A 14,502-nucleotide genomic window follows, 5' to 3' on the forward strand; every position below is an offset into this window, starting at 1 on the left:
GCCAAAGCTTTTTCCCTGGAGCATCTTTTTGAGATCCGCAAAGAGCCAGTAGTCGCTGGGGGCCAAATCCGGTGCGAGTACGGAGGATAAGAAGGCAGTTGGAAGGCTAATTCATTGAATTTGGTCATCGTTTTGATTTGTGATCATTTGTTCCTCGACCTTTTTTCAAGTCTGCATACCACCGACAAATGGTTGTTTTCGACGGAGTAGAGTCAGGATATCGTTTTTCAGTGTTTTTTCCCATTAGAAAACAATGTTTTATCAACACACGAAACTCGTTTTGGTCCATTATTTTCACGATTGCAAAAGTAGCGCCACTTTAACCACTGCAGCTTCCTTGCTTATGTTTCACATTAGGTCAAATTTTGACACATCTTATCTGAAGGTTGGTACTTCTGAACCTTGGTATATAAATGGCACTATTAACGCCATCTACGCTAGTCCCGGCACTTATTGAACGATGTGTTAGTGCCTCCAATTCACAACGTGGACCCGGAAAACACCGTTGGTGGAAAGTGAGTGAAACTATGGTTCCCAGAACTCTTTAGTCTCCAAACTCTTGCGTTAGATCTCGACAAGTTCTCGATCGCGATCCCAGTCGCGATTGACGCGGCGATCTCCCAAAGCCAATTTACCAAGCGGGGGGAGGCGAGGCAGGGGGCAGGTAGGCGAGTGGCGCCACCGCTCACTCGTCGCGCGTCACCCTCGAAAAAGGAACATTCTAATTTTCGAAGGTGAATGTCCACATATGCAAATAATTAAACTCGTTTGCGCGTTCCCCGATGCCGGTCGGCCCGGTGCGTGTGTCAGTGTGCGTGAATTTTTACGATGTCGACGACGCCACAACACACTCCCAAGAAGCGCGCCCGTCAAAGTCAAGAACAGCGATTTCGCGATGCCTCCTGCGGCGGCGGCGGCGGCCCCTTTTATTGGTCGCGACTCGCGCTCTCTCTAACTTTCCACCGTCGGCGCCGCCGGGTGAAGGATGTGAAAACACTGGCGAAAAATAGGGAAGCCCAAAATCAAGGTCATCCTCGTCACATGTGTGTTTTCACGGTTCGCTTTCAAGCCCCGCCAGCACGCGCTCTCTCTCTCTCTCTCCTCTAGGGCGTGCGTCACGGAGAGAAAGTGTCCGTGCGTCGTCCGGCCAAGCGGGAAAGCCGGCCGGAAAGTCGGGTCTCTGGGTGCCGTAAAATTTCGTGGAAATTTTGACATGCTTTGTTTTCCTTTTCCACCCGCTCTCTCTCTCGTGCTGTCTCTCTTGCTCTCTCTAATCAGGCTCGTCATCTAATGCAACCATCAGTAATCAAAAGGTGAACGCAGCATGCGGTGACCGGGTGTGACACCGAGAGCTTGAAGTATTTCGCTCGACGATCATCAGCCAACGATCCTTGGCTTTGATTTCGCTACGGCATCATCTAGGAAAGGATTTCAACTTCCGATCCCGATGGCCGTTTGAGGCATCCTTTTTGGCTGTCTACCCGATTTTGACAGGCAGCAAGCAGCAGCCACAAAACCGGCAACCGCGAACCTCGCAATGCATGTGTGCGTGCGTGTCACACTCGACGACGTCATATGTTGGAGATTCGAGTGCGCCGTTGTGTTTGTGCGCGCGATTTTTATGTTGCGAATACCGTCACACACTCGACCCGATCCGGCGTTTCCTGCCGACTTGGCGTGCTCTCGTGTCTGTGTGGGATGCTCTGCGCTGGAACATCATCAAAGTGTCTCCTATAATGATGGATCGGGGTTCACACACGGCGGCGCGCACGGCACACGGCGCATAGCGCGCGCCGGAGTGAGAGCGATAAAATAAAAATGTGGAAATGGCCGGAAAAATGGACAGAGAAAGAAAAATGGATGGAAAACGGGAAAATAAAAACCCCAGAGCGCTCCCAGAGGGAGTGCGCGAGAAAGGGATGTGTGATGGATTGCGGTGGTGGCGTAGACGGAGTAGGAAGCGGCAGGAGCAGCCGTGCCTGCCGCCGTGTGGTACCTGCGCCCCGTCACACACATCGATCGTCGTGCCGGGAGCTGGGTGCGACGGGGAGCGGGGCCAGGTTGGGCAGGGCTCTGCGGCAAGTGTATACACTGGTGTGGATGTGTAAGTTACATTTTTAACTTGCGTCGTGCCATCCTTTGCTGGCTCGTGCATTCGCTCTCTCTCTCTCTCTCGCTGTCAGTTTTGTTGTTTTTTTCGGTTCGCTCGTTGAACTTTTTCTTCAACGGCTTCAACGAGTGACGCGCGAAAGAGATGGGCTGCACCTGCGATGAGTGCTACCAAACAAAAAAAAAACCCAACGCCTCTCGGGCTGTGCCCGCGAGTGAGTGTGTGTGCGTGTTTATATGGCAAATTTTTTCCGGATTTTTTCTCTCAAGATTTTTTTCTCCCCTCTCTCGCCCGGCGGCGACGGCGGTGTGGATGTGTGCGCTGCCTGCTGTCTGTCAAGATGGCCAGCTCTGATGCGGCCGGTGCGGTGGTGGTGGAGCAGAGAGAAGCGACGCTCGGGCCCCGAGCCCCGGGTACGGTGGTGTGCGAGCAGTTGGTGCGCCTGTGTATGTGCGCGGCAGGCAGAGATAGATCAAGCGGAATGGTGGATTTTTTTCGGGGCTTCAGTTTCGTTTTTCGGCTGCGCCACTTCGGATCGGAGCGCGAGTGTTCCGTGTCGAGTTCCGTGGGCTAGTAGCGGACAGAGCAGCAGCGGCAGGACGGTCGGTCACACGGTGGTCCGCGCGTGCGGTCAGAGAGAGAGAGAGAGAAGGGGTCTGTGTCCATCACAGGGTGTTCCGTCGCCAAAATTCGAGTGGATCAGCGGGCGAGAACGGATCAAGTTGAAGGCATCTTTTCGCGGTATAAAAGGTACGAGCCCATCTTCCCACCCAGGGGCGGCTAATCCTGCGCTCCCCATAGGGGTGTGTAGGTCCACAGTGGAAAGGAGTTGATAACACGACCGAGCTGGGGCCGTTCTTTGGAATAGTGCTTTACGCATGTGAAACTCGCCGGTTAAGGCCGTAACGCCGGTGTCCAGTGGCGGGTGCGGGTGTTTGTGTGCTTGGCCAATCGGATGTTAGTAGTGTGAGGTGTGTTCGATCGTGCGCCGCGATGGAGACTCTCGTTCGGCTTAGGCGCCGGCCAAGAGCTTCATCGAAGCTCTGACGGAAGCGATAAAGGATTACGAAGCGAAGCGAAGCAAATGGGTGATGGTCCCAGCAAAGGACGAGTGCAATTCGTGACGTACCCGTGCCTTGACTGCCTTGTGGAGTCTTCAGTGATCTCTCGGGTGTACCCGGTTCAGAATGTCTCGCCATCGATAGTAAAGTGAACAACAACATCTTTGCAAAATGATGCCCTGTTGGTCCTCTGTATTTTCGGTTTGGTCTGGGAGCTATCCAAGTTGACATTATGTTGACATTTGAAATCGGTGACATTCGGTGACAGCAAATCGGGTGGAACTTCTCCGAGTATTTCTGTGAAAAAACAAGGAAGATCTCTGATCGCGCTTCGTTCAGCGTGTGGTGACTCCGAAGTGAAGCATTTGTTATGAATATTCTACGAAATATAGCACAAAACTGAACGGGAGTGGAGCGAAGATTTTACTGTACAAAATGGCAATTTCTTAAAAAAAAAGGACAGCACACAGCCTTGAAGAGCGCTGGTGGTTGCCGAGTGTTTTAGACAGGACCAGAGAAAAGGAAAGGACGATTGCGCATCGTTCTATGAGGAACCAACAAATATCGACTGAGGATAGCGCCGTATGTGCCGGGCTGATTGAGTTATATTTGTCTTTGATCCTTGAACCAACCCCCGAGAACAACACCGTTTGTGTGGTCTTTTAAGATCCCGGTGGCATCCGGAACGCCGGAAGAAAACGGACCCACTTGAAGCAGTAGGTGACACAGTGGAAAAAAACGTATCCTGAACCGGTCAAAAGTGGCGAGCGAGAGTTTGTTAAGTGATCGTTAGAACAAAAAATACAGAAGCCGCACACAGTTACACTGGCATGGCCGTGAGAATGACCACCCAGGGGGATGCTTAGGCCAAAAGGAGGGTTTTGGGCGGTGCGAAATGATATTTGTAGGACGTGCGTCGTGATTCCTTGGCTGGGCTGAGCTGTTAGGTTTGGCTTTTGCGATCTCCAGCGATGCGTGTATGGGTGTGGGACGGTTCCGAGAATCTGGGTAGCAGCCGCGATGCGCCTGCCACATGCCACGCAGACGGTGCGAGGCGAGGCGCAGCGCAAGGCTCTTCAAATACACACGATCAATAGTCAGTTTTTATGACTGACTACGGAAGCGAAGACAAGAAAACAAATGCTTTTTTCTTCCAAGAATTCTGCTTGCTTTTTATTGTCTGCTTTCGTAAAATTTTGCGTCCTTTGTTCCAAAAGCTCACTTTTCAATGCATTCAATTAAAAAAGCGTGTGCTATTCCTCATCGATCGATCGTACGATTGGATCCCCACGTTTGGAACCTTCGAAGTCGATCGTTCGACGTCGCTTTGTGCCCCACGCGGACACAGGACATTTCTTGAACGGTCGATTGATGAGATTCGTACACGACACGAATCGGAATGCTTACCATGGGCCGGTTTATAGCCCCCGGAGTGGTTCGAAATCATAGTCTGCCGATTACAAGAATTTCTCACGAATTCCGTTCTGGCATTCTCACAAACAACACGTCTCGTGACCGTTTTTTTTTTCGGTGTGTTTGGTAAAGAAAGCTTTTCGTCTCTCTCGTTTCCCCGTCATTGTCCGGCGAGTCCTCTCGTGTCTTCCGAGATTGTTGTGGGGGGGGGAGCCACACGTTTAGAGACGAATTAAAAAACCTTCTTCATGAAGGAGCCCCGAAAAAACAGGTTTATAATTCGTTTTTTTTTTGGTTAATGGTTACACCTTCTCCTTCTGGCGCAAGCTGCCTGTGTCCGGTATATGATGTATACATATATATGTATATACATAGACGTGTGTATGTGTGTGTGTGCAGCACACACTTGCACGTAGAGGGACGTTTTCGAGAGCCAGAGCTCCCGTGGGACGACGGATGCGTCAGAGCCTTCAATTAAATACGAGAGAGAGAGAGAGAGAGAGAGAGAAAGAGCGAGGGAGAGTGTTCTGCGCTCCTCGGAGGTTTTTTTTTCGACGATCGCGCGACGATGACAAGCCTTTGGAGATAATCGGCCTGACTCCTATCCCGTACCTCCTTCCTCCTGCCCTGTCCACTGCTGCAACGCGCACGGTCCCGCGCTTCCGATGGGATTCCGATGGGCGTTTATTTCTACTCCGGGGGGTTCGCAGATATGATTAGCTCGTTCTTTTTTCCAGAACGTGCAGTAAATAGACGATTGCTTTATGTCTATTTAAACAGCCATATAATGTATACATGCTAAAATGCTCTCTCTCTGCGTTGCTGCTGCTGCTGCACCTTCTAACGATTTTAATTCTCGTCCACTAGAGTAGAGGGATCATTCCTTTCTGGATTGAAAAATGTATGTCAAAACTAAAGGATTTGCAGTTCCTACTACCTGTAAACGGATTGAGGGAAAAACCAAATGCCTCCAACAGCATATTAAGTGCATAACTCGAAACAACAGTTCCCAACCATCAAAGGCCACCTCACACGGGGATGCATCATTTACGCGCTATGTCCTTCCAAACTCGCCCCAGGTACTTTTCACCGGCTGGTGCGGTGCAACGAGTTTGTCACCTATATTTCCAAGATCGAGCTCCGCGTGAGAAAGTGAAGAATTGTTGGACTCTCTAGCAGCAGCAGCAGCAGCGCTGCCCAACGGCACGCAGAAGAAAACCGGCCTTTCAGACGCGAACGCAGAGGGTTTTCTTCCTTTCGCCGTTGTTGTTGGCTGCTGCTGCCCGCTGCTTGTATGCTGCAATTCCTGCAGAACGCGGCCACACGGCAGCCAGCAGCTGCAACAACAGCGCATATTCGCAGGACGGTGCTCCTCCGTATGTTCCCGTTACGCGGTGGGGGGCCGGCTCGCGTTGTCGTCGCCAGATCACGCGATGCGGGTGCTGCTGCGCCGTCTTTCGAAGGGTATCCTTTTTTGTGTGTGACACTATCCTGTGACGCCGACGTAGCAAGAGGAGCAGCGATGGCCCCGCTCTCTGTGGGGGACTCTTTGAATTGTTTTTCTTACACTTACTTTCTGGAGCAAGTTTACTTTTGCTGGTTTTCGAATGGGGTTCAGGGGGACCTGAAATCGGTGCGCCGTGGCCCCGTATATACAACAAGCAACTGCGAGCGGCGGCGGCGGCCGGAGGGTTATGTAAAAAGTTGAAATAAAAATTAGGGGGTGGCACTAATCAATACACAGCGAACGAACGAGAACACAACCTGATATCTGATGGGGGGCCCGCTCCGGGCGGCGGGCGGGCTGTGGTGGAGTGGTTGTTGTGGTTGCGCCGCGTTGGACGTGAGTTTTTTTTCTTCCTTCCCTTAAAGGCGGTCACAGGAAAAAAAAACAATCTGAAGCTGTGTGTGGAGTATTGAGCTCTCTCAAAAGGGGTTGATAGTAAAAAGGATACAGAGTAGTGTGGCAAGGAATGGGAGGCGGTCGCTTGCAGAGCAGGTAGTGGCTCTAGTACCGCAGGAGCAAGCCAAAAAAAAACATGCACTCCTCCGGGGGCCTATAAAACCAGCGGAAAACGGGTCGAGAGAGGGGCTCACGACACGAACACGGTCCCGAAAGGCTGTCTCGCTCTCGCTGCCGCCTGGAAGAGAGAGTCCTGTGTTCCTTGCGATCTGGCTGGCGAAGAAAAAATCACATCGCGCAGAGTGCACCCCCGGAGGGGGGAAAGAGAGCCAAGATGGTGGGAATAAGACAACGGATCGTGCGAACGCGACGCTGAGAGAAAGCGAGAGAGCGAGCGAGCGAGAGAAGGAGAAAGAGAAAGTGGATGGATGCATAAGGACGCGCGCGTTGTCGTCGCTTGCTACGTCGCCGCTCCCGCTGCCGTTGCTGGTGTATTGTATAAACGTGATCATGTGGTGGTAATATGCTCGGGGTGAAAAAATTGTACAGTTTTTAGTCGCTTTTTTTGTTGTAGGTAGTTCCTTATGACAGCAGAGCTCCTGTATGCTGGAGGAACCGCCATCACTACTGAAGCTGCTCCAGAAGGGAGCATCGGCGGCGCGGTGGTGGCCAGCCAGCCATCACATACCGAGGCACAAGTTGTGTCGCCTTCGTCAGAAAAAGATATTCCAAGAAACGACATCGTTGGCGGGTGACACTGCGCTCTGTCGGCCCCCTTCCCCACCCGCTTCTGTCTTCCGGTCGTGGAGCGTGCAGAAATGAGACCGGGAGCGGTGGTGGTGGGACTCTCGAAAGCGCAAAAAAGAAGAAAAGAACCAAACCAAAAAAAAAATCGAAGGCAGCAGGCGCCCGATGCGGACTCGCCGCCGCACACACAGGCGCACATTTTTTCCTTCGTCGTCGTCGCGTCGTTAGCGGTTCTTGGATTTTTTCCTTCTTGCGTGTGACTGTGTGTGCGCGCATTTTTTTTTTCGCAACACACAATCCTGTCCTTTCATTGCATACCCGGGGCCGTCCGCACCACTACTACTGCGGGCGAGTCGGCGCTTACGGCGGCGGGATCCTACCCCACACCCCCTTGCCCGCGAAGGAATCGCAAGGGGCGCGCAGCAGGCCGCCAAGGCTGATGTGTATCGCTCGGACGCTCCGGCTCCGGGAGCATCGGAATCGGCATCATCCAGCCCACGGGGTGCGGGTGCGGCTTCGCAGGAGCGAGAGGGGAAGAAAAAATTGTGCTGGACACTGACACGCACACACGCGGGTGCGAGCTCGCTCTCATCCACACAGAACGCTAGATTACGTTGGGTTTTTTTTTCTTCCTTTCTCTCGTTCGCGCTTTCTTATCGTTTTCTTCTTATCCTTGTTGCTGGCGCAGACGGTCGTCGTGGACGCTTCCTGAACCGCGGGCGCGGTTCTGTTCGTATGGGTTCCTTGGGTTTCTTTGGCTTCTTTCCCTTGAATATGTGGGACGGACGAAGTAGGCGGTGGTGGCGGCGACGGAATGCCCGACGTAACCGTGCGTCCCCGTTCCTTGGGCTGTTCCTTTCAGTCGCGCCGTTTCAGTGGCCATTCGTTTGCTGTGCGAGCCCACTCTGGAGGTTCAGTTTTTCTTTTTATTTTTGCTGCTTTGCAAGATGGTCGCAGTCCCGAGTCCGAGTCGGGCGCACATTGGAATCCCTTCGAGAGGTTGGTCCCGTTTTTTTTTTGCTGCTTTCGTTAATACCTAGTGCCCTCGGTCGATTGGAGATTGTGTGTGTTTGTGCGGGAATTCAAATTGATTATCCTAGTTTGTCCCGCGGGGAGTTTGAGCGAGCGAGCGAGCGAGCGAGCGAGGGAGCGAGTGTGGTCCTTCGGGGGGCCTTTTCGAATCCATCGTTATCGATCATGGTCCGCGGTTTGTGTGTGCGCGTGTTCTTTAGGAGAAGGTTTCGAGCCATTGTCGTGTTGTAATTAAGTTGAAAGTATCGTGGCTGTGGTGGAATAAAAAAAAAGGCTTCTATAATACTTTTGGGGCCCACTTTTCTAGGAGACATCCTACGAATAATTAGATGGGATGTTATCCTTTATAGAATTTGACCATCAAAACTGATCCGTGCCAGCGAATGATGGACGCGCACTAACTTGCGGTTATTTGCCTCGATCGAGTGCGCGCGCCCTATCTGGTCCATATTGGTACAGGGGATATTTTTGTGAATTTTTAATCTCATTAATTCTCGTCAAACATCCATCACGACGTCCGCGTGTCGACAACGCGTGACGACGCACGACCACTGCTTGCGATTATCATCCGTTGCCCAGGGCGTCGGCTGTTGCTGTTGTTTGGGTGTTGTGTTTGGTCCTCTTTTTTTTTTATTTTCTTCTGAGCGATAATGTGCTATTATTGTTTTAAAACGACAAAGAAAAGTTCGCTTATCTGGGGCTTCTGAGGGACCACTCGATCGTGAGTATGAGGTGTTGTTGATCATGATCACACCACTACTACGCAATGGATTGCACATTTTTGGGCGACCCACTGTTTTCGTTCAATGTTTCCGCACGCTAATCTGTTGACTGAAATCGACGATCGGATTAAACAACGGTTCACATTAACCTGTTTCGATGGTGTATGTGGTTGGCCCCATTAAAGACGCCAAATGTCGAATGGTCGAAAATCTTGTTTTAATAACGCAGAGTTTCCAGAATAAGAGGCGATAAAATAGACCCAATTCTTCTTAGTACCTTACAGTGAGCTTATTACGTTCAGAGCAGATACACGATAGCGTCCATTCTAAAATTAGGATGTGGTGATGTCCGGCATCCGGGCCCACGTGAAACGTATAGACGTCTGGTGGCCGCACTGGGCAGCATTTATGGTTAACTTGTTCGGGCTGGTGCTCCTATTTTTATGTCACCTAATTGGAAGACGTCACCTGTCTACTCTGATCGTGTTTATATCCGTCAATCGGCGGCTTGCCCAGAACATATGATCGAGCATCCTCAGAAGCTCTTGACTTTTGACGCACAATCTTGGGTAAATGGATCGTCTTGCTCTGCCGTTAGTTTTAGACACTTTAGCTGCGATCCGTTCGAAACGATGAATTAAATGAAGCAAAATGCTCCAACAACCAAAAAGAGCAACGTAATGTATAAATACATAAATTGTTTTCATTGCATCTGCCCTCAGCCTACAGGTTTCGTTTATCGACTGTGTGTCCTGCGATAAAATTGCGCACAAACGTCGTTCGTTTGAACAGTAAAGAACAAGCCGCGCTAAACAACCGGCACCACCGCCGCCGGATGATGGCGAGGAATCAAAACAAAAATAAGCAATAAACACGCACACATCGACGTTACATAAAATAAAATAAAGGAAAGGAAAAGGGAAAGCGAAGGAGGAGGAGGGCGGTAGCATTGTGTAGGGGGTGAAAGGTGGAGGACGATAATGTGTGTGTGTGGTGGGGGGAGAGGGTGGCAAAGCGAATGTGTCGCTGTTTAGAAAGAGAAATGGGAAAGATTGCGATGATGATGCGGAGGAGGACACAACGCGGCGATGATGCGCGCAGCAGTGGTGAAGATGAAATTGTGAATAGCGTAAAAATATGGGGCATAAATATCAACAGAGTGTGAGAGAGAGCGAGAGAGAGAGGAGCGAAGGAGAAGCAACAGAACGAGAATGTAAAGCACGTGGAATATGTTTTCGTTTTGTGTGCGCCGCGGCCACATTGTGAGGGCTTTCCTTTTTTATTGGTTTCCATCCAGATTTTTTTTTGTTCCCTCCTCTACATATATTTGACTCATCTTACGTCTTTTTGCCCCTTCGCTTCCTCCTGTGCGTCGTTATTATTATTTTTTTTTATTATCTTCCCCTATGTCCGCCCGTCGTTGTTGGATAGGCAAACGGGGGGCGAGAGAGAAACGAATGTGTAAATATTGAGTATCAGGTTAACGGCTGTCAAGGTCGCGGTGCTGCCGCCGTGCACTTTTCGCTGTCTGCCAGTGCGTGTCTGCGGCAAGGCAAGGAAGCAGCAATAAGAGCAGCGGAACACAAACGGGGACCACCAGCTTGTTTCGTTACCCTGTGCAACACTTCCTTTAGCGGATTTTCCTGTGCCTTTCTCCACGCCACCAGGTCCTATGATTGGCACAGGGGGGAAATTTTTAAATTGAATTAGAAGCCACACTCTCGGTTCTTAGAACGGTTTCCATTCTCTAGCCAAGCTCATCACAGCAACCATTGTACTTTGCAGGCAATTATTTGACAGTTAGTGTGATGTCAGCATTATAAGGAGTAAAACCTTAGACTGGAAAAAAACACTATTGATTAGAAATAAATTGGTTCAAGTAATTGCAATGTTGATTTCAATCTTTCTCTCCACAGAGCCTACTACGGACTGCAGAACAATTAAAAATCAAGGGCCTATGTGAGGTAGGCGAACCACAGTACGAGCAGGACTACTCGCCCGCGGTCAAGCGCTACAAACCGTATCGATCGCGTTCGCCCCCGGATAACCGGAACCATCACCACCAGCAACCTCCTCCTCCACCTCCACCGCCCGGATCGGGATCGTACGGTGGCGGCGGCAGCAGCAACAGCGGTGGTGGAGCATCTGCCGCTGGTGGTCGATCGGGCGGAGGATCGCACGGTAACGGTAGCCACAGTTCCACGTCGTCTTCGCAGGCGTCCTCCGGGTACAGTGAAAACGGCAAAAGTTGTGGCAGCAAGGGACGAAGCTATCTCCACCATCACCTCCACCCGCCCCATCTGCATTCACACCTGCTGCAGCAGCACGGTGGTGAAGCGGGTGGATCAACGCCTTCCCCGTCCGCGGCCGGAGCATCGAGTACTACCAGCAGTAGCCGCCTAAGGGAGGACGATGGATCGCCGTCCGCTGTAGTAGTGGTAGAATCGCACGACCTCACCACCACCAGCAGCAACACGCGGAGTTCTGCTGCCAAGAATAAACACTACCTTCCTCACCTGCATCATCATCATCATCACCTGCCGCAGCATCATCATCATTCACAGCACCAGCACTCGATTGCCAGCAAAATGGCCAGTCTAGGCATGGGCGTTGGAATAGTGAGTAAAATATCGCAAAACTCGTGCCTTGCTACGTGCTGGTTCCTCTTGTTGTGACAATCGAAGAGGGACGGCTCACAGGAATCAGTTTGCCCTTCACGAACGGGGCCGCTGTTGAGTGGTCTAACATGTGCGTTTTCTTCTTCCACCCCGAACAGAATGGTTCCGTTATGGGCGTACCGATGGGTTACTTGGATTTTGCACCGGAACCACCAGCACCCACGGCGACACCGGTGACAGAACATGTGGACATTAATTGTGCGCCTAGCCACGATACCCGTGATCTGTCCAGTAAGTGTTAGTAATCTTTTTTTATTTATCTATTTTTTGTATTATTTGGCATAGTTTTTGTGTACTTTTTGCGTACGGTTTCATTGCCACCGACGGGCGGGTCTCTTATTGGGTGACTTCGAAAGCTGCTCATAGTTTGTTTAGTTTTTCGTTCTTTCATCAATCGTTAAGAGTTCCCTTCTTTTGTTTGATGGTCATCGTGACCCATAAGAGCTCGCCGTCAGTTATGTCTTGTAGAACTGTAGAGAGTGATGTTGCACGGGTCGTAGAAAGATAAACAAATAGACTCGGTAGCAGATAGTGGTTCTGACCAACAATTGGTTTTCCTTGCGTCCCCCCCTCAGATTCTGTGCCAAACGATGGTGATTTACGAGTGAAATTCGAAACGTTACGTTCACTAGATCATCCCCCGAACGCAGTTCAACTGGACAATCAGGTCGTCAGCCATCAGCAGCTGCACCACCAGCAGCAGCAGGTGCAACAGCAACAGCAATTGTTGCACCAACAGCATTTACTGCAGCAGCAGCAGCAACAACAACAAGCGGCGGCAGTGGCAGCGGCGGCCGCAGCAGCGGCGCATCGGCAAACGCCGCAGCCTCCGGCGCAGCAGCCACAGAATGACCACCGGCATTCGCCACCACACATGCAGCAACAACAACAGCAGCAGCACGTAATGTTGATGGATCCCCAGCAACAGCAGCACCATCCGACCACTCACAGCCCTGCATCGAGTGTATCGTCCTCATCTTCCAGTCAGCATCCTGAGAACTTGGTAACAGGCGGTGGTGGCGGAGGGGCAGCTGTAGGGGCGACGAGCGTCGCACAGAGCGCCGCCGCCAGTAGCAATGGTAGCAATGGAGGCGAGGAGCTGCTGAAACCGAGACTGAACTTAAAACAGGAAATCATAAACGATGCCGAGCAGCAGCAACAGACGATGGAGGTCGAGCAGGATCAGTCATCGATGCACGGCAGCAGTGGCATGGTGGTGACACCGGAAATCTCCGGCATTATGAACCAAAGCCAGATGAGCGGTACGTCGTGATATGAGCCCTTTTTGTTTGATTGTGAACTACCTACCTAACGTGTCTCACATCTTTTGCCAGATATGTATCAATCGGATGCCAGCGAGGATTCCAAGGCGGGCATTTTGGACGGGTCCTCGATCCAGTACACCAATCTCACCAGTCCGAACGAGGCGAAAACTCCTACCGGACCCAAGACGTGGACCGCCGAGGATATGGAGTCGGCGCTGGAAGCGTTGCGCACTCACAACATGAGCTTGACCAAGGTAGTAAGGACACGGTGGTGGCTAATATGTGTAAAATGCGGTTATTGGGAACGCACTTGCCTTTTCACAGGCTTCCGCAACGTACGGCATTCCATCGACTACACTCTGGCAGCGTGCCCATCGACTCGGTATCGATACGCCCAAGAAGGAGGGTCCGTCGAAGACGTGGAACGAAGATTCTCTTAACAATGCCCTGGAAGCACTGCGCACGGGGACGATCTCGGCCAACAAGGCCTCGAAAGCGTTCGGCATTCCGTCGTCCACACTCTACAAGATTGCGCGCCGCGAAGGCATACGGCTGGCGGCACCGTTCAACGCGGCGCCCACCACCTGGTCCGCGGAGGATCTAGACCGTGCCTTGGAAGCGATTCGCGCCGGACAGACGTCGGTGCAGAAGGCGAGTACCGAGTTTGGCATTCCGACCGGCACACTGTACGGGCGGTGCAAGCGCGAAGGGATCGAGCTTTCGCGCTCCAACCCCACGCCCTGGTCGGAGGACGCGATGATGGAAGCCTTAGAATCAGTCAAGTAAGTCCGTCGTTGGTATGCAATGTTTAACAGCGTAATATTCTAACACACCGTGTCCGTCACACGCTCCTCCTCCACAGACAGGGACACATGTCGATCAATCAAGCCGCCATCCACTATAACCTGCCGTACAGCTCGCTGTACGGTCGATTCAAGCGTGGCAAGTACGATACGCCGAGCTCGGGTGGTGGTGGCAGTGGCGGTGGCGGCGGTGGTGGCAGTTCGTCAAACGCTGCTGCTGCTGCTGCTGCTACCGGTGCCGGTGCCGGTGCCGGAGGAAACAGCAACGTCGGTGGTAGTCCCCAGATGGAGTTTAAAATAGAACCACAGCATAATGATCATAGTCCAGAGAATACGGTAAATTACAGCTATTATTAAAATCAAAAACCCAAAACCCTACTTCGAATGCCTCGCCCCCGGGGAGTTGTAGTGACGTAGACACCATTTTACACCCAGAGGCCACAGGGAGATGTTTGACCGACGAGTAGAGAATGTAGGGCGTAGGACGCAGAACGAAAGAGAAGAATCGATGAGGGTTAAGATGTAGATACTAAAGTCCATGAGCCAGTATAGCAGCATGCCGGCAGCGTAGATGAACACAGTTCTTGACCGTGAATAAGTAAATCTATCTGAAATCCCATTCACTATTACAATCAGACTGCTACCATCCCACACTAATCAGCCCTTCGAAAGATGCGACGCATTTGGTGAACCTTTTGAGAAGAAGGAAATAGTAAATTATACCATGAACGTAATAGTAAAACCAACATGTGAAGGACGTTAGGTACT

At 51.4% G+C, this 14,502-nt stretch overlaps 1 protein-coding gene across 1 annotated transcript in view; it reads left to right on the plus strand.

Moving 5' to 3' along the window:
• The window catches only part of LOC131205499 (AF4/FMR2 family member lilli), a 57,218-nt gene that overhangs the window by 36,318 nt on the left and 6,398 nt on the right, over positions 1–14,502 (plus strand). The window contains exons 3-8 of the mRNA XM_058197618.1: positions 10,905–11,606; positions 11,765–11,903; positions 12,242–12,928; positions 13,001–13,185; positions 13,256–13,713; positions 13,794–14,070. Coding sequence (XP_058053601.1) covers positions 10,905–11,606; positions 11,765–11,903; positions 12,242–12,928; positions 13,001–13,185; positions 13,256–13,713; positions 13,794–14,070 — 2,448 coding nt within the window. The remainder of the gene's footprint in view (positions 1–10,904; positions 11,607–11,764; positions 11,904–12,241; positions 12,929–13,000; positions 13,186–13,255; positions 13,714–13,793; positions 14,071–14,502) is intronic.

This window comes from Anopheles bellator, chromosome 1, assembly GCF_943735745.2.
Source record: "Anopheles bellator chromosome 1, idAnoBellAS_SP24_06.2, whole genome shotgun sequence".
Classification (NCBI taxonomy): Eukaryota; Metazoa; Arthropoda; class Insecta; order Diptera; family Culicidae; genus Anopheles; species Anopheles bellator.